Source organism: Branchiostoma lanceolatum, chromosome 1 (genome assembly GCF_035083965.1).
Source record: "Branchiostoma lanceolatum isolate klBraLanc5 chromosome 1, klBraLanc5.hap2, whole genome shotgun sequence".
Classification (NCBI taxonomy): Eukaryota; Metazoa; Chordata; class Leptocardii; order Amphioxiformes; family Branchiostomatidae; genus Branchiostoma; species Branchiostoma lanceolatum.
The window spans coordinates 15,677,957-15,697,249 of NC_089722.1; the positions used below are offsets into that span (position 1 = coordinate 15,677,957).

Genomic DNA, 19,293 nt, shown 5'->3' on the forward strand with positions numbered 1-19,293 from the left:
ATGGTCCGACGCTAACAATGTTTGAGACCATTTATATATAGCACCTATCCTCTAGAGTAACAGCAATACTCTGGTTTCCGTTGAAACGTTCCACTGCTCGAATATAGATGCAAAAGCTGAAATCTAAGTTACCTATATTCATATATGAGCTGATACAAAGAAATTCATACTCTTCAGTACATGTACTAGATATTTGACACACAGACATTATACTCGTGAATAATTAAAATGGCCTAAATGAGACTGGAAATTAAACATATGGTGCTTTTCAGACGACCGTATCATCTCTGTAGACATTGGTTGATAGTTCATTTTTACGACAAGGTTAACTCTGTTTATAAGCCCATCTGGTGGCGTCTGGTATTCTAGGGTCTAAGTCATTGATGAGAAAGTCTGAGATTGTGGGCTCTCCAAGTTTGACGTCAGAAGCTGTTCAGCTTATCACCCGTGTGGATACGGTCCAGCTGTGGTCTGGAGTAGCCTCCTTCGCAGACTCCTACGGAATGGTGGCGTATATATTTGGGGGAGGGGGGTGAAGCGATTTCACATGGGCCAAGCTAAGGTTCTCTTATGCCGAGGGAGTCTCTAGAAAGGCGGTCGTCCCTCTACGACATATTGACTCCCTCGGCGGCGAAAGTCCCTTGCCGGCATTAGAGAACATTGGCCCGTGTAAGAAATCGCCTCAACATCCCCCCCCCCCTCCCCCAAATACATATACGCCGTTCTAGGAAGTCTGCGAAGGAGGCTAGGTCTGGAGGGGGATTTGTCTAGCTCAGAGAGGGGCCAGACGGGAGATTGTGCTATTTATAGAGAAGCACGTAGTCATAGGCCATCTGTGTTGTGTGTCTGTTGTTTGTCTACTCACCCCATTGACTGTCGAAACAGATTGACGTCACCAGCGGAACACTGGTTTGGGTAATGTTTACTGCCACAGGAAATGTTACACAGTTTTAGTTGATACGATGGGAGCGTAGGGTTTCACTGTATACTTGTGCTGATACTTTAAATGTGGGGTGTGTTTTTCCAAGCACAGGTTTCATTTTGGTCACCGGTGGAACACTGGTTTGGGCAATGTTTACTGCCACAGGAAAGGATCTACAGTTTTAGTTGATACGATGTGAGCGTAGGGTTTCACTGTATACTTGTGATGATACTTTTGATGTGGAGTGAGTTATTCCAAGCAGCACAAGTTTCATTTTGGAATGCACTAGCCTATACTGAGAGCTGTTCGTAGCTATGAGCTATATTTCCTTGTTGTGACGTCATAAACCGCAAACCAAATTTGCAATGATGTCATCCTCCGTGTGAGTACGCGGAGAAAGTAGTGCATTTGAAGCACAAATTTTTGGGAGCCAGTAAGAAGATAGGACTTGGGAGTGTTATCAGAATCTGTGTAAATGATAGAAACACGTCAAAACTATATGTATATATAGTTTACATCCACGAAGGGGAAAGGAATCGTTCTAATAACCCTAACGGCTCACTACTTCAATAAAACCAAGTTGCCAGTTGATACTATCTATCATTGACAACATTGCAGAGGCTGTAACCTTCCTGTAGTTTGTAGAATAAGTAGCCAGTAGTATTTTGCCTTACATAAATGTTCTCATACTATTGTTGTAAATAATAAGTAATTCGTTTTTTTGCCATATGTACTTTCAGACCACTTATATTTAATAATAATCTTTTAGGTAGACTTTTATTCTTCGCACGCTCGCATCACATTTAGGTACCCAAATAGTGCAATCAATATAATAGAATCAGTGTGTCCCAAAAAATAAAACATAAAACTTGTGTTCAAGATCAATCATATTGCAATGGATTGATCCTCCGTTTTTGGGTCAATAAGAAAATAGTATACAACACATTAGTTAAGCCATGAAAAAACAATCACTTCAAAACACGTCAACTCCGGCATTTTAACGAGCTACAGCCCGAGTATATAAAATACCACCAGGATTTCAACCCCTGCCCTTATGGGTCAGTCCAGCCAGTGAGAAAGCAGGTCACTCTCAATCAGGGGTAAACTACAGGTAAAGCAAAGGTCATACATTTTTACCGGATTAAAAAAAAAAACATATCTTCTGTCCTCTCAAGCTAAAAGCTTGACCTTTCTGAGCAACATTTCCTAATGACAAAAAATCGGTAAAAAAATATCTAAAAAAAAATCGAGGTACATATCATGCACTCCACTGTAACTCAAAGACTGGTCCATCCGAGTATGCCGGTAGCCTGGACTTTGCAATGGGTCGTTATCACACCCTGTATTAATGATAGAAACACGTGCAAATGCAGATGTGTGGAAAGATAACTATCAATATCAACCACTAAACATGTGGTCATGACCTACAAAAACTAAAATCAAAATAATATTTTTTGACATGTCCCCCATGGGTTATATCGCAGTGGACTGGTCCATGATCCCTATTTGGCCAGTAGGGAGATGGTATGTATATAAGTTGGACTTCGGAGTGTTTTCACTACATAACAACTGGACAAGATGGGTTACGACTCTCAGTACATCTTGACGATAGTTGGCAGTTTCTTCTTCCATCTAGCCGTTTCTGAATGGCTGGCCTACCCTCTGCTGAGGAAGTTGTCGCCTGGCTTCTTGACTTTACCTGCCAACAGACAAGTGTTACTGCGAAACAGGTGAAACAAGTTTACTTTTACGTACCCCAGAATAGTCAGGGTAGTCGATGACATATTGTTTTGCATACGACGATGTTAGTTTGAAAAGCTAATAAAAACATTCACAGGTTTTTGTATCCAAACAAATGATAAGTGTATTGCATATACTAGTACGGCCTCCATTCCATCTAGACATTCGTTTTTTTCCTAGTTAGACCATCACTTTTAAATGAAGATATGTGTATCAGCCCTACGTTGGCCATTGTTCTTCTTAAGCTTGATCAGTAAACACGTCCCAGATTTCAGCTGCCGCGGTGATAGGACAATAGATAAGGTTGCCACGGTTACAGATCTATCTGCGCGATATGATATAAAAGCACGGATTAACCTTAAACCATTGATTGATGAAGCTGTTTCCAACGTATGTAGGGCAGGGGAAAAAATAAGTTTCCACTTTGTGATGATGAATTTAACAAAGATTGGTAATGCAGTAAATGACATGTATACGGGAAAAAACATAAACTGTTAGAGTAATGCAACCGATGCGGACAGTTAATTCTTATCCTAATTATAAAGGATATACTCAAATCAAATTCCACATGCATTTTTAAAGGATCCATTGCCTGGCAAAATGTATACGAGTTGACGTTAGCCGTTAGTTGTCATAATCATCCTCCATACGCCAATTTGAAAGAATATGTTGGCTATCACCTCCTTTCTTCCTGTGGCGGTCCAGTTTCGGGACACTCTTTACTGCTGCTTTTTGTATATCATCACTGATTATGTAATACAAAGAGGCTAACCAAGGCCACGCTGATTTGACTATATGGATATACCTTTCTAGAGGATGACATCCATTTAAAAAAATCTCTACGTAGACATGAAAACATTTAAAAAGTTACAGTTATTATATTTTCTGTCCCAAGTTTGCTTTATTTGAAGACAAATGTTTTACTTTTTCAGTGTGATGTCCATCTGCCATGCTGCTATCATCGGTGGTCGTGCCCTGTATATGTTCCTTTTCGTCTACGGCGCGACACCACTAGAAGATCTGTGGTAGGCCGGCTATATCTAAATATTATACCATTGGCAGGCAGTTATGGACTGTCAATTAAAAGTAGTGATTTGCCCAATAAGAGTGAGTGATTTGGTGCCGTGATCATCAGCGAAATAGCTCGAGAAGCTGTGGATGGTTCTGTATGATATTTGGTATGTGGGTAAATGTAAGTACGGGTTCAGGCCAACTAGCGGATTTCGTGAGTACTGCAGCAGAACTTACGACTTTGGTATTTCATGTTCTGGAAACGCTATGAATGAATTGGCTGAATTGCGTTTTTTATACACAGCATATCAAACTTGCTTAAACAACTGTTGACATTGGGCAATTTACAATAATTTCATCGTTCGTATTCAACAGTATACCTATTATAAAATCCAAAAAAAGCCTGGTCTAGATAGGGTAAGGCATACATCGCCGAGGTGTTCTTAAAGCATTTTTGTTCTTTCTACTTCCTAAAAAGATCTACATTATTTTTTTTAAACATGAAAATACAAGCTTCTTATAACACAACTTCGGGAACACTTACCAGGCCGACGTTTCAATAACCCCTCAGCTACCCTCATTCTGGTCTGAATGGGGTGTACTATACTCCTTACCGCAAGATGTCGTTGCTGCAAAGATGCGGTCCAAACCGTGACTGAATCGTCAACCCTACTGAAAGCAGTGGTAGTCGAGTAACCGGGTAGCCGAGTCGAGGACCGAAACGTTAGCCTAGTTATTTTTGCGATGCCCCAGGGACGAGCCAAATGGTTAATTGTGTTTGAGAACTCCAAACTTCCAGCAGGCTTTACTTTGAATGTATTTTCTTATTTACTACAGGTTTCAAACACCCTTCTATGTAAATGCTGCATGCTTCTCGCTTGCGCACATGGCAGCCGGTAAGTGTCTTAAAAATCTTATTAGAAATGTTTTCAATATATCAATACTGATTTCTGTTTCGCAGCTCGATATTAAGTTTATTTCGTCATGTATCAGTTGCCCACATGACATCCGGTAAGTGTCTTAAAAATCTTATTAGAAATGTTTTCAATATATCAATGCTAATTTCTGTTTCGTATTTCGATATTTAGTTTATTTCTTCATGTATTAGTTGAATCTGGTACTGTCAGCCTCCTTGTCTCAGCGAGGGGAGACCCATTGGCTATACATTTGGTTAATGTAATAGTAGTAGTAGTAGTAGCAGTAGTAGTAGTAGTAGTAGTAGTATCTATTCTTTCTTCCCAGGGGTCCAAGTGGACGGGGGCGGGTGTCACGGGAAATCATTTAGATAAATAAGATACCATACAAATCACAACAAAAATAGATAATGAGTTAATACAATTTTGGATGTCACAATCCTTATCATAATCGGGTCATACAAGTCATAATCCTGACCGTCAGGCCAGTCCCTCGAGCTCTATATCATGGTCTTAAAAGTCCATAGCGTTGGAGCACGCTGGGCGTCTACAGGCAGGCTGTTCCACAGAACTGCTCCAGACAGGGCCAGTGATCTTCGGACACCATCCCTCGTCGCCCTATAGGTACCATCAACTTGTGGGACGAAGATTGTCTGGTAGCTCTGACGGCACTTTCGCGGCAGGTCACAAAGAGTTACATTCATGCGTTCTGGCAACATGTGATGTATAGATCTGTAAACTGTCAGGACTTTTTGTGTTTTGTGAATGCCCATAGCCTCCTTCCACTCAAGAAGTAGGTACGTATGAGCAGTTGGTGTTCTTGGCTGGAGACCTAGAATTAGCCTACCCACTCTATTCTGCATTCTTCGTAACCTCTGAATTTGTACCATACTATTATGTATCAACAAAGATCAACGTTGCCGCCATTAGCTTTGTTTTGGTGCTTCCTGCCATGTTCTTAAAATTGTATGTATATAATTCTATCTCTATCTAGGCCAACATGGCATTCCAGTCAAAAGAAAGGTTCTTGATTGATTGACTGATAGATTAATTGATTGACTGATTGATTAATTGGTTGATTGATTCGTTGACATTACTCTTGCCTCACCTGCAGACAGTCTACTGATGACGATATATGTTCCTCTACGAGACTGGAAGATGATCCTACACCACGCTATTGTCGTGTGGGGCTGTAATAATGCTATTGTAAGTTATTATCCGACCAAATTTTTTGTGGGGGGGGGGGTAATCTTTCTCTCTTTAGTTTCTCAAATAAATGAACCGAAACAAAGAATAGCATATTCGTTTTAACTAATTTCTCAAGTATTCAAGGTAAGTCGCTATTCGCTTATATAACCAGAAAATACTGCATTGAGTTTCCCTCACTTTCCCATGTGTTATGTAATTTACATTGTCTGCATGCAATATTCTATTCAAATTCATAAAAGATGGAAACAAAATATTTAAGGCTGACAAATTCAAGGAATATTTACGATGTTCCTTGAATTTGTCAGCCTTCATATCTTTTGTTTACTTTTGTAATAACCAATGCATAAAAGACCTCCTAATGCAATATTTGTATAGAGTTGCTGATTCATTTTTTGAACTTGACGAGAACAAATCCTTTTGATGGGGTGTAGCTACAGTGCAAAATATACATTTACTGAGATGTTTACTCGTTATGTATAAAGAACTTTACATACCCAACACCCAAGAGTTGGAACTTTAATACCAAATTTTTGTTCACGGAATGGACCTATCTACTGCTATAGCCGGGAATTTAGAGACACGTACCAGATAGCCCGTCTTTGCGGGCTTGAATGTAACGTCACGTCCCGAAAGTATTATGTAGTCGGATCCATTCCGTGAAATTTTGAATTCTTCCAATTCTTCTATGTGTGGATATATGTGAACTTTCATGCTATGTTTATTCATTGTCTAGGCAGGACCTACGGTGCAGTATGTCGGCAACACGTTGTTTCTTACGGAACTGTCCACCCCCTTCGTTAATATGAGGTGAGGCATAATTATAAAATCAGATTAGTAGAATGTTTACAGCCAACGTACAAAAATACTCGCAGAAACAAGGTGGTAGGAGCCAGTTCACAGTATGATGCACTGTGGGCAAATGTTGACTTAAATGCCCACAATTCATTACTTTGCACATGCGCACTTTGAACTGGCTTAGAGGGCAGCATGTAATAAGGTGTATAAACGTTTATCAGTATCTTTTTAAATTTTTTTTTTGTTCTGTGATGTTTACGCAGGGTAGACCTGCTCACTGATTAGGATGTAATATTCCATGCTTTATTAGTAAGACCACAGCATGTAGCTATAGATTTTACGGATGACACGCTCAGCCCGAGAAAACAAAAATGCCAAAATCATCAAAGTAGAGACTATAAACGTAATAACAAGAATTGAAGCGAAAAAACATGGTGTCATAGCCAACAAGCCATTTACGCCATGTACGCCCTAAGAAGTACACAAAGTGTTATGGCTTAGTAAAGTTTGACTTACCAAGTAGGCACCTACACCGAAGACTGCCACGACTAGTATCGGTTCTACTGAAGTACCGAACTAGTATTTTCACTTCTACAACTATGAAAATGGCTATATGACTAGCTTCAGTTCTACAAGGTATACATATGTATAAGGCTACCCCGCGACATATTTATCTCCATGAAAAATGGAGATATTGTTTTTGTGTGTCTGTGTGTTTGTGTTTCCGGAATATTGTAGTCAGCATAACTAAAGAACCCATGGATGAATTACGATGATATTTTGTATATGGTAATGTGTCGGGTTGACAAAGGTCAAGGTCCATTTTGGGCCCCCTGGCATATGACCTTGGTACTGCAGCAGAACTTCTGTTTTTTTCTATCTTTTGACCTGGACATGCTAGGGTCTTAATTCTTTGGCGGCAGATAGCTTGTGATGTAAGGAAGAAGTGGTGTAGGTTTGGGCCCCCTAGCAGCTTGCGATAGAACTGCGTTGGCGTTTTTGTCAAAATCTTCCAAGGAGAATAACAGAAAAAAGGAATGACGATTTTTCAGGAAATTTAGTATGCAGGTAGCTTAGACAAGGATGTAACGTTACACAATGAAGTGCAAATTATACAAATTGGAACTTTTGAAATAAAAACTAAAATTTAACATTTAAAGATTAAAATTGAAATTTTAACTTTTGAAATAAAAATAAAAATTTTCGTAAAGTTTGCGTAATCAATGAGGAAAATCTATATCTGCATTGTTTTCTGTTATAGGACTAAAATACATACAACATATGTATTTTTATGGCAGGTGGAAAATTAACAGATACCAAGTATGCAAATAAATTCCTTATTTGCATAATTAATGCAAAAGTGCCATAATTCATTTAAGTGTTAGATGATTGTACCATCAACATTGTGACCTGTGTAAGTCAGTTAAAGGTGTACATGACCAAGCATATGTTATGCAAATGTGAAGTCATTTGCATAATCAAAATATTTCATGGAGATATCAGGTCTCCGAACTCTTATTTCTAATCTTGTTCCATATTCTTGTCATGATGATCATCTCCGAAGTAGCCTCCGAAGTAGCCTGGAATCCAAATCTCCGAGGAGACTCGGGAGCTATACATAATAGGTTTGGATTCCAGGCTATCTCCAAAGGGGAACAAAATTTATTTTTGTTTTCGAATCCGGGCGAAAAGTGCTGATGAAGTCCTTAATATTTATTTGCTATATCTTCAAGTATTTTTAGCAGTGTAATACATGATTTGGATTACAAACAATGTGTTTTTATCCAGGTTGATCCTACACACTCTGGGCCATCGACGCTCCCTGCTGTACAAAGTGAACGGTGTGGCCATGCTGGTGGTGTTCTTCCTTTGCCGTATCGCCACCATCCCCAATTTCTTCGAAGTCATTCCACACATGACAACAGGGGAGATTTACAAGATAAGATCTGGCGCTCTCATCAACATCTTCGTTCTGAGTCCCGTACTTTGTGCGATGAACGTATTTTGGTTCATCAAAATGTGTAAGGGGGCATACCGTGTCCTGTATTTTCCCCATACTACATAAAATCGATCTTTAAGCACACCTTAAAGCATGCGTAAAGGTTATGTTTCTTCACTCGGGTAAAAAGTGGGACATTTACGCATGCTTAAGCTCAAAGATCAAATTGTAATTGTGTGCAGTGCGTAATAGATACGATATGATTTTGAGCATCAAAAAAGTTTTAACTTTTATATGTGACACGTATAATGTAAAACGCAAAATTATAAGAGCTTAATTGGACTATTAATGGATTGTATGTAAATGTATGCTGTTGTCTTCAATTCCAATTTACAATAAAACCCGGCCTCTTGAGCACGTTTAATCATCAAAACAATCACCGGATAATTAACTTGAAAAAGAAATGTGGTAATATCGTCACCTCGCTTTTCTTAACTAACAAGAGTTTGAAGACCCGAAATCTCCATGAAATTTGTTTTTATATATATCATATAACATGTGTTTTATTTTCCCAAGTTATTTGTTGTTGCCACTGGTTTAGTTGTATGTGCCAGAGTATCCACATTAAGTATACAGGTTTGTTAGTGTACCCCTTTGTGGGTTGTCCACTAGCTGTTGAGACCTGGGGAATTCTTGTCCCAGATTTGAGACTAACAGGTGTGACAGGTGTGAGCTCCCACGACATGCAACACACAACCACCAATAATAGTTTATTCGCTTCAACATTTCTTGACAGCGATTCCCACATGGCAGCCAAATGCAAAATTGTGTGGGGTAACTTGAGACATCTTTTCATGTTCATAGTAAAACACTAACATCGTAATACTTAGATTAAATGCATCATTAACTTTAGAAACATCGCATCGCACAACATTGAAATAGTTTTATCATAACACATAATATACATTATACCTTATATATTTCGTGAGCAAACTATTAACAACGCTTATAATTAGTTCCCATTGGTCAAAACCGTGGACTAGCCTTGTTCACTACAACTATATTAGTTTTGCGTCATCCGACGTCCTGTTGTAAGTATTTTGCACCTGCAACGGTTTAAAAACACACGCTTACTGACGGACTGCTTTCGATATTTTACAGAGAGTGAAACCAAAAACATCTGTACGTCTCTAGGTCGCGTCATGTAGGTCGTGCATGGCCACGCTACTAATGATGACACTGTGGGTTAGGGTTAGTGCCCACCGTATCCAGGGTCGGTTTATTTGATCATATATACATGTCATCACAGAGGGGACAAATTCTAGTATCAGAGACTGAACAAAAATTGTCAAGTTGTCTTTTCTTCTCTGACAGTGACAAGTATGTTTATACATATATATGTATATATATATCTTATAAGAGCTGCTTTGTGCCACTAACGCTGATACAAGATTGATCAGTATTACATGTGGTACTGATTTCGAATATAGGCCTCAGTGCGTCTTGCTCTGCTTTCGACAATAATAGTTTCAATCAAGCACTAACACACACACACACCTACGTATACAGGCAATTGATCCAACTAACGCCGGTAAATACTCTCCCCTCCCTTCCCTCTCCAAAAACCAAACAAACGTGTACAAGTGAATGAAGACGTTGATATGTATGTATACTAGCTAGTAGATCTATACATTGATGAATACAGATGTGTAAAAACTCTGCAGGTCTAAAACAAAAATAAGCATATTTTGCAGCACAATTCTATAAGCACAACGCGACGGGTTCACACATATACGTAGTTAACCTTTGAATGACACTTATTACGTTAGATAAGTTTGACTTGGATAGTAGAAAATCGACTCAATCAAGGACATTATCGCTCGTTCTCATTCAAATGTACGAATTGCTGTCGCCAGCCTTTACGACTTGATATGAGCCAAATTACGGGCACCATCGATGCTTTCTTCATTTTTCCACAACACCTATTATGTTTCACGAAAAATGCACCTCAAAATTACTAATGGGCTTTGACTTAGAAGAAATTATAGCAATAGGTGTCCTAAAAAGTCCCCCAAAACGGTTAGGGACCACCCAATGCCCATGTCAGGAACTCAGACACTTTGCCATCCCAGTTGTTTTTCGTGTGTGGACAGCCTTGCCAACAGGTTCTCGGCATACTGGACTTCTGGTGGAAAGGCCGATTCGGTAGCAATTTTATAGGCCGTCCTTGCACAGTCGGTTGCTTTAGAGAACTGTTGTTGCCTGTAGGCCAGGACAGCCATCGCCATCAACCAGATACACCTGCAATGCCAAGAATAATTCTTCAGGATATAAATTCACTAACATGAATGTTGCATCTATCTAGAGATTACACCAGCAAGATAAATCCGTGTTGCTGTCTTCAAATTTGAGTAATGTTGAGACTACTTGTCTGAGGGAATCATTTTCAATCCGAATTTGCATGTTTATCTAGGAATGTAACCTCGCTCGCTAGGTAATTGTCAGACCGCTATCATTAAGGATAGGCGAACGCGGTGTTGTTATTGTGTAGTGGGCATTTGGGGGTCTGACCTGGAGATCTGAACACGTGCTTCACTAGTGCGCTTATCATGACAACGTCCTTTAAAAAAAATCAATTCTAAACAAGGATGAAGTTTCTATACCTATTATGACAGACAATTGATCAGGCTTCTCCTAAGGATAATGAAAAATCCTGAATGAGTATCATGGTTAGCTCTGATTTACAAGACATGTACCTGGCACGTCTGGTGGTTCCTTCCCAAAGATCAGATTCAACTTTGGTGAGACAGTTCATGGCCATTCGCAGATCTTCCGCTGATATGGGACGTCCGATGTCTCTAGCGTCTATGGAACAGTCCAGGAGCAGCATCGCCAGTCGAATGAACGCCTTGCGCAGTTTGTTGCCACAAGACACAGTGTAGACTTTCCCTACGATAGGAGAATGGCGAAATGGTGACTCGTTTGCTAGTAAGTTAGTTAAAGTCCTTCCCGCACCGACGGCGCCCATATCCGTTTCGGTAGCCCTTGGGCCACACAACTTTGTGACTCGTATGTGACCCCAAGTATTAAAAAAATATAGGACATGTCGGACGAAATCAGGTAGTTTAAGAGTTGCTACACAATCCAACTGCAGTTGTTATATATCAGCCCCTAAATCGCCAAAGAGAGGTTCACCTTGCATCCCTCGCTGGAAGTGGTCGATGGCCAAAAGGAAGTTCTGCTTGGCCTCTATGAAGGCCCTATCGTCCCGTTTTGTGGATCCACTGATCATCTGGGCAAGCAGGCAGGCATAGTTGTAGAACACTTCACCGGTGTTTCTGCCTGGTTCCACATGGCGGATAACCTGTAGGGATAGAAGCACTGTGATAAAATGGATATCTCGTTTGATTATTGTGTGTTAGTCATCAGCACTTCTAGATATGTATTTGTCGAGGCCTTGTGGCAAAAACATAATAATCAGTGGGATCTAAAGCTTTCCGACATTATGTACCAAATCAAATGAACGGTATGTAACGTTACCTGCATGGCATGGTGTATGGCGTTGTCAGACTCCTGGTACTTTCCCTCTCTACGCTTTATTGCAGACATGGTGTAGAGGGCGTGCGCCTGGTGTTCGATGGGGCAGCTCGTCTGTGATATCATGTCGAATGCATTCTGGAGATGTTCGGCTGCATCCGGAAACGCACATTTGTAGTATGATGCCACGATCATCTGAAAATATGGAAATGATTATAACAACGGAAGACCACATATTTTGACGATAATCAGAGCAACAGTCTATTCCAGAAAGAGACGTCGATGTGTCTCTTATACTTCGGTCCCAATTGGAAAAAGGGTCCCTGTTGCGTATTTCAAAGGCTTTTTTTGGCACTTTTGGGCGTGACCCCTACGTGACCCGTAAGACACCCTGCGGCTGTCGCCCTATTTTTGGGACCGGCCGGGACCCCAAATCATTTAAATCCGGGCTTAAAATCAACGCGGGACCCGGTAACGAATAGACACCGTGAGCTAATCGGGAGAAAAATGCATAGGAGAAAACCCGTACCCTGCAGTCCATCGGGACAAATCTATGGCTTCGGGTCCCGGGCGGAACTACCCCCCGGCGGGCACTGGCGCAATTGGGACCGAAGGATTATGCCGTTACTATTTTTTTAAATAAAAAAAATGCATTGTATTGGTAACAGAGACATGGGACCAGGCAGATGCAACCTTAGATAGAGAAATACTTGAAAAACAACATACCTCAAACGTTACCAAAATCCGCACGTCAGGATCGGCCGTTGCCCGCATCACTCGTTTCACTACAGCATCGAATTTCCTCCATTGCCCTTTCAAACAAAAGTATCATCAGACGCGAGGGTGAATGACTGAATGAACTAACCTCAACTGTTTGTCATGAAGTCACTCACCACCAAACATAGTACACAGAAGAACCGAATAACGACATTCAGGATAATTGTTATCACAAGCATAATGCATAGAATCAAGTTGAGGATAATTTACCTTGCTCTCCGAGTTTCTCGATCTGTTCAACAATGAAGGATCCCTTAAATCCTATCAAGAAAATATGTATGGAATTCATAAAATGCGCTTTGAATGATACTTTAATGGTTCCAAATATATATCTAATTTCGGTTGTTAGTCATATCAAGATAGACATACATCTAAACGTTTACATAATCAAGTTGGTCTATTGCAAAGACGAAGACATGAAAGAAACTCAAGAAGCTACATATGGTAAACATTCATTGTATTTGAAAAAAAAACACAATGCAGTTGCAAGCCATAATTGAAAAAAAAAACAATATGTCGAAGAATCGCAGAAGTAAAACATGTACTTGCCTGATGCCTCTGAATAGCCTGGGCTCTTGTACATAGGGATGACGACTTCATCTCTCAAACAAGGAGAGGCTGTGCAACCTGTAAATATTGAATATGGTTATCACATAAGGAAGACAGAAAAGATTACCAGAATAGAACTTTCTGGTGGAATATGATATTGAGTTTCGGGGGCAGGCGCCGGGATGGATGCATTCCCTCCCTCCCCTTGGTTTGCATTATATGATAATAACGTCCTTTTCACCGTTCCAGATCTGCATTACACATTTGTACCAAAACACACAAAACACGTTGTTTTAGTTGATGGAAATGAGTAAAGTACCAGCTCAATGCATTAGAAACAAGAGTTCTACGACCTCATACCTTCGCCAAATGATTTTAACCTAAAGTTGACTGACGTATTAGGAGTGTTTCTCATCAATTATAAATCATACCAGTTGATCGTCTTCACCCAAATAGCATAAGTTGTCCAAAGTATGAGCTTAACAAAGAATGTTATGCTAATATTTATCAATTATGCAAATGAGGTCCTTATTAGCATAATTGATTCAATGGTGTCCACATTCACACAACTTCCAAATGCCACAAGTATGAAATTGCCGTCCGTCATTTACTAGTATGGAATTATAGTAGTTTCTCATTAATTATGCAAATCAGGCCTACATTTGCATAATTTCTATCTATCAACATTCCTATCTTCCACGGTTACAAATGTCACATTTGAATAGTCATATCATGGAACACAGTGGGTTTTTAGAATTACCTAATTAATTATGCAAATAAGAATCTGATTTGCATAATCATCATCCAATCATACAAAGCATCACGTAAGCTGTCTACATACCAAAAATCATGACCGTCCATTAAGCCCACCTTGATTTATAGTATTTTCTCATCAATTATGCAAAGTAGGTCTTCATTTGCATAGTTGATATCTATCTATGTTACATCCACCCTTCATCAAATACTTATTCAGCAATACGTATCCATACTCTTAGTGCACACTTCCACACAACCTCCATGTACACCATACAGTATGACGTATACTATAAATCACCTCTTCCTTCCCTATATAACATGGTTAACTCACCTATCCTGAACACCGTCCTATCCCCATGCTGTGACACACGACTACTGATTGTTCTTCCTGATGTAAGGCAGTGTATATCCAATTTTGGTCTGCTTCCACCAAATTCCACACCACTTTCTGCTATACTGCTACCTTTCTCATACCACTGCCTTGAGTGACAAGCCAATTTGTCTCAGCGACTATTAAGTTTCCTGCCTCCCACATGACAACTATGCACCCCTACCACTTATCCATGACCCCTCGAAACAACACCGCCAACACATCCCAGCCAGAACACATACTCAAGCATACAATATAACACATTTCTACACTTTTCTCGTGAATTATGCAAAGTACTTCGCCCAAAATCTAATCATCTTGAGATTTGCCACATACACACCAATACACCAAATACGACAACAATCCATCCAGGCGTTCTCGACTTATCGTGTTCACTAACAGACACACGGACAAGCATAAAAAATAACCTTCTTGACGAAGGTTATAACAAGTATTGGTCATTAGAAACCAAAACCAAACAGAAAGTGTATCACTTCCTACTTTTCCCTTCGGCTGGTGAGCATTGTGTGGTGGCCCCATGACCACATGAGTTGAGGACCACACGTGTCTTGACATCGTCCACCGACTCCACCTCTTTCCGGATGTTGACGAAATCCTTTGGCGTACCTCTTTCTTCTGAAACAATGCATGGAAACATTTTCTGTTACCCCTCCATTTTCTATGGCACATAAGCACACATGAAACATGAAAGTACAACTTTAACAAATCCACAGTTTTGTCTTACCGTGTTTTGTCTTGCTGAGACGTTTGTGTTTCTTTAAGGAGAGCTGTCCGGGCTCTTCTTTCGTTGGGTTGCTTTCCACTTCGAACGTCACTTCAACGATGAACTCTTCGACTGTAGGGAAGATCTTGCTGTCACCATCGCTCACTATGTTGGAGAAAATGCAGAAAATCATCCACAGGAATCGAACTGATATATCGATGGCTTTATAAAATTTCTAAATACATTTTCGAATACAACTCGATCGATTTATGAAATTTCGAAATAAATGTTTAAATACAACTCGATCGGTTGTATCTTACATGTACATTTTAGCATTGGTGTGTTTGTGTTTGGACCATTTCTCAAACATTTTCTGATAGATCAACATTACCTCCGCAACTTGGCAAGTACTAGAAGTGTTAACTCTATATAAAGATGCAAAAAAAACATTTCCACTAGACGGAAATCATTGAGCAACCGTTCAGCGACCAGTATTTCATTTGTGTGACCTTTGATTTTATAATTGGAATATGATGCACGATGTAAAGTATGATTTAAAAGGCAAAATAAAATAAAAAATTGAAGAAAAAATTCGTCCTTTATCTAAAGCGTTATGAAATACGTTGAGCGATCTGTTGAATAGTCGGTCGCTCAGAGGTCACGGGCGGTCGCAGCCTCTAATGAAAAAGGTGCTGTAACAAGCACCTTCGTGTCCTGTGAGTATGTTGGAGACCAAAGCAACAAAGTTGTACAATGTTGCCCAAGATCGCATCGCCATCTTAGCCAAAGTAGCCCACGTCATCGGAAGGTCCTTCAGGTGGAGAAGCTTTGGAATAGGAATGTTGTGCTGGTACACAAGTTGTTGTTCTTGGCCGACATCCGATGTCAAGTTGGTATCTTTTGCTGATCTGGTACTGACAGTGACGTTGGTAACTTTGATACGAAGCTTCTCGCAATCAAGGTGTGGTATTGGGGAATTCTTCAAGAGCTTCATGATGACACCTTCGAGTCGGCCGTTCTTCCCGTCTTCGCGAATCTTCTCCGCTATTTCCGAAGTAGGCGCCAGGAGGCAAAACTTTACGCAAGACGTTTGACAACTTAGCAGCGTGGTGCCTTGATAGTTTCTGGAAAAGTGCTTGTTGGCCAGTTCGTTTCCCCCGGGGTTGTCAAAGAACTTAACAATTGTTTCATCCACTTGATCTCCGTTCCGTTTCTTGATTTTTCGCCGGGTCTCTATTGCAACGGGTGTTAGCCTTTCCTGCGCAGAGTCGTTAAACTGACCTATCGTATCAAAGCAGAATAATTGTTAGCTGTAAGATAATTTTTTGTACCCTGAGAATTTTGCTCAGTCACAGCGTACTATGCATCCCTTATGTACACTGTGAGATCCAATCAGTCTAATGCTATATCATTTTTGAATTTCAAAAAAGTCTGTAACATGGTACTTTGCAATGGAGTTTTACAAGGCATAGTGGTACGGTCGCCCGATACTTACGACACTAGTTCTTAAAGCAATGCAAGCTTAAAAGAGATATGGACCACTATCAAACGTAAAAAGTAAGTTCTAAAGTCTACAGTACTCTACAACAAACAATACATTACTTACCGGATGCACTTTTATTTTCAGGCATTGGCAGATTGACATGCGAGTTGTTGCCACACTGGATAACGACATGTCTTTCTCCCGAAACCTTGGCATCATTTTGGACTGTGGAAATTTAAAAAAATCAGGCAATCAATCAATCAATCAATCAGTCAATCAATCAATCAGTCAATCAATCAATCAATCAATCAATTTGTCAATCAATCAATTTGTCAATCAATCGAGTGTTCAGTCTACTCATTCATCATGTGGCTAAATATTGTGCAATTGTTCTGACATTTCAACAACGACTTCTACTAAAGGGTTAAGCTAGTGCACTTCATTATTGAGTCGTCCATAACGATATGCAGATATTTCACAATTAAAAGAATTTCCCAAAGTGTTTTGCTACGTGATTTTATACAACTCACCCCTGTTGTCAGTTTTAATCTTCTGGTTGTAGATATGAAATCCTCCTCCAAGTAACAGCAACGCAATGAACGGGAAGACGACAGTGTAGACCGCCCACATCAAGTAGGTGTGAATACAATCCATACCAAGCAGAACCCTGTACAAGGTAAACTGGTTGTCTATAATCCGTCTACAACCTAGGCACAAAAAAGTCACAACTAGAGTTCCACGACTCCATACCTTCGCCGACTGATGTTAACCTTTTCGAGTGGCATATCATGTTTCACATTCATTAAGCAAATAAGGACCTCATTTGCATGAATTAGGTCAGTTGACCATCTTCTCTACCCAAATAAGTTGTTCAAAGTTTGAGAGTCGTATATTAGCAAAGAAGGCTATAGTAGCATTTCCTCAGAAATTATGTAAATGAGGCCTTCATTTCCATGATTTATGTCTGCTAATGTCCACATTTACTTACCTTCCAAGAATGAAATCCACATCATTTACCACTATGGAATTATAGTATTTTGTTATTTATTATGCAAATTACACATATCACGTGTTTGAGAGTCCTATAATGGAATACAGCAGATTTATAAGGTTTCCTCATTGATTATGCAAATTAGCTCCCGATTTGCACAATAAGCAATGTGATAGTTTTGTCAATTGTCAAACCAAGTGTCATGACAATCCGTCAACCCCTTCTTGAGTTATTCTCTTTCAAAGTTTGAAACGAAATCGGCTCCTGCAGTTCCAAAAAAGTCGCTAGGTGACCCAAACTATATCATGTCCAAAACACGCGATACCAAACTCGGAAGTTCCGCTGTAATGCCATAGCAAGCCGTTAGGCGGCCTAAAATCTAATCATTTCGAGGTTTCAAAAAGACTTACCCACATACCAAGTATGAAGACAATTATTCCATTCAGGCATTCTCGAGTTATCGTGTAGACACACACATACATACGCGAACTTCGTGTCAGCGGCGCTGACACGCACGCGCGTGGCTCATCAAATGGTTTCAGGGGGCCCAGGTGTACATGGTGAACGCCAGCATACACATACTCCAGCCGTTACTGCCACCTTGACTACCGATCGGAAAGGGGAATCCCCAGCGTCTGGTAATTCCCTGACGTGAAACTACTTGTCGATGACGGACAGACATTTTGTTTTTGTATAACTGTCTAGTAACAACGTCCTAACGTCGTCGGCCATGTAGTTGTCATGATTGAATGGCATTAGAAGACTAGTAATACACAAAACGCTCTTAAGTTTTATCTACAGAGCACTGTGTTCCCTTCCGAACATTACCGTAGCGAGGGGAATTCGAATGTCCGCCATTTTGGCCAGTTCAGTTTCAGTTGCAACACTTATGGAGAACTAAGCCCATTCTAAGTCTTTTTTGACGCATTATGTCTTGTTTGATTTGATATAAGAAAAATCTATATATCTACGCCGTGAAGAAACAAAAATATCAGATTATACGAGGAAGAAGGGCAACAGTAAAAGCCCTTTCACTTTCGACCGTGACTATTGTTTAGACACTAACATTTTGCTCTATAAAATCAAATGATGAAATCAAACCTATAGCGTCAACTCCAAGGGAACGTTTTTCTCTCTTAAATAACAGCCTTTGTACCTGGGCGATGTTGTGTACTGTCATAAGTGATTGCAATGGGATATGGGTAGTACTTTGCAAGTACTATTGAAGCTTAGTCCTTCTTCCCCATTACTATGCGTGAGGTTTAATGCCTCGTACTTATTGGATGTCACATAAAACTGGATTAATCTAAGGTAAACTGTTTTGTATATTAGAGTCTTACCTTTTTAGAGGGAGTAGCTCCAAACCCAATGGCAAATAATTGTTTTACGGCGCCGTTTGTTCTGAGAGTGAGATTACCTTGCGGTTTCGGTACCTTGCAGGTGTGGAGGAACTTGGTAGGGTTCAAATCACATGACGTCAGGTGCTTTTTCTGTGTCAACAGAAAGGGGTCGCGACAGAACTTGACTCAAACAAAGTAGCCTACGTAATCTATCCGGTTTGATCATTCTATCATGT

General features: G+C 40.1%; 3 protein-coding genes across 3 annotated transcripts; 1 reads left to right on the top strand and 2 right to left on the bottom strand.

Annotated features, from left to right (window-relative positions):
* Positions 1-3,587: 3,587 nt before the first annotated feature.
* LOC136437291 (TLC domain-containing protein 4-B-like) lies at positions 3,588-8,966 on the top strand. The gene is made up of 5 exons (XM_066431817.1): positions 3,588-3,687; positions 4,511-4,569; positions 5,702-5,793; positions 6,530-6,603; positions 8,380-8,966. The coding sequence occupies exons 1-5, from the start codon at positions 3,599-3,601 to the stop codon at positions 8,654-8,656; spliced, it is 591 nt and encodes a 196-aa protein (XP_066287914.1). The 5' UTR covers positions 3,588-3,598; the 3' UTR covers positions 8,657-8,966.
* Positions 8,967-10,168: 1,202 nt separating this feature from the next.
* Positions 10,169-13,109, bottom strand: LOC136437285 (uncharacterized). The gene is made up of 6 exons (XM_066431804.1): positions 13,055-13,109; positions 12,794-12,879; positions 12,071-12,262; positions 11,726-11,894; positions 11,287-11,479; positions 10,169-10,831 (listed from the first exon to the last, which is right to left on the bottom strand). Exons 2-6 carry the CDS (start codon positions 12,839-12,841, stop codon positions 10,642-10,644), a joined length of 792 nt encoding a protein of 263 aa, XP_066287901.1. The 5' UTR covers positions 12,842-12,879; positions 13,055-13,109; the 3' UTR covers positions 10,169-10,641.
* A 162-nt stretch (positions 13,110-13,271) lies between these two features.
* Positions 13,272-17,389, bottom strand: LOC136444781 (uncharacterized). The gene is made up of 7 exons (XM_066442557.1): positions 17,257-17,389; positions 16,850-16,951; positions 15,949-16,524; positions 15,265-15,408; positions 15,021-15,155; positions 13,355-13,471; positions 13,272-13,279 (listed from the first exon to the last, which is right to left on the bottom strand). The coding sequence occupies exons 1-7, from the start codon at positions 17,378-17,380 to the stop codon at positions 13,272-13,274; spliced, it is 1,206 nt and encodes a 401-aa protein (XP_066298654.1). The 5' UTR covers positions 17,381-17,389.
* Between the last annotated feature and the right edge of the window lie 1,904 nt (positions 17,390-19,293).

Coding starts and splice junctions, on each gene's coding strand:
- LOC136444781 (XM_066442557.1), bottom strand. CDS start 17,380: ATGGATTGTATTCACACCTACTTGATGTGGGCGGTCTACACTGTCGTC. Junction 16,952..17,256: donor GATTAAAACTGACAACAGGG/GTGAGTTGTATA, acceptor AAATTTCCACAG/TCCAAAATGATGCCAAGGTT. Junction 15,409..15,948: donor CATACTCACAGGACACGAAG/GTGCTTGTTACA, acceptor TCTCCAACATAG/TGAGCGATGGTGACAGCAAG.
- LOC136437291 (XM_066431817.1), top strand. CDS start 3,599: ATGTCCATCTGCCATGCTGCTATCATCGGTGGTCGTGCCCTGTATATG. Junction 5,794..6,529: donor GGGGCTGTAATAATGCTATT/GTAAGTTATTAT, acceptor TTCATTGTCTAG/GCAGGACCTACGGTGCAGTA. Junction 6,604..8,379: donor ACCCCCTTCGTTAATATGAG/GTGAGGCATAAT, acceptor GTTTTTATCCAG/GTTGATCCTACACACTCTGG.
- LOC136437285 (XM_066431804.1), bottom strand. CDS start 12,841: ATGCGGGCAACGGCCGATCCTGACGTGCGGATTTTGGTAACGTTTGAG. Junction 11,895..12,070: donor CCATACACCATGCCATGCAG/GTAACGTTACAT, acceptor CTATCCCTACAG/GTTATCCGCCATGTGGAACC. Junction 11,480..11,725: donor CTTCCAGCGAGGGATGCAAG/GTGAACCTCTCT, acceptor CTCCTATCGTAG/GGAAAGTCTACACTGTGTCT.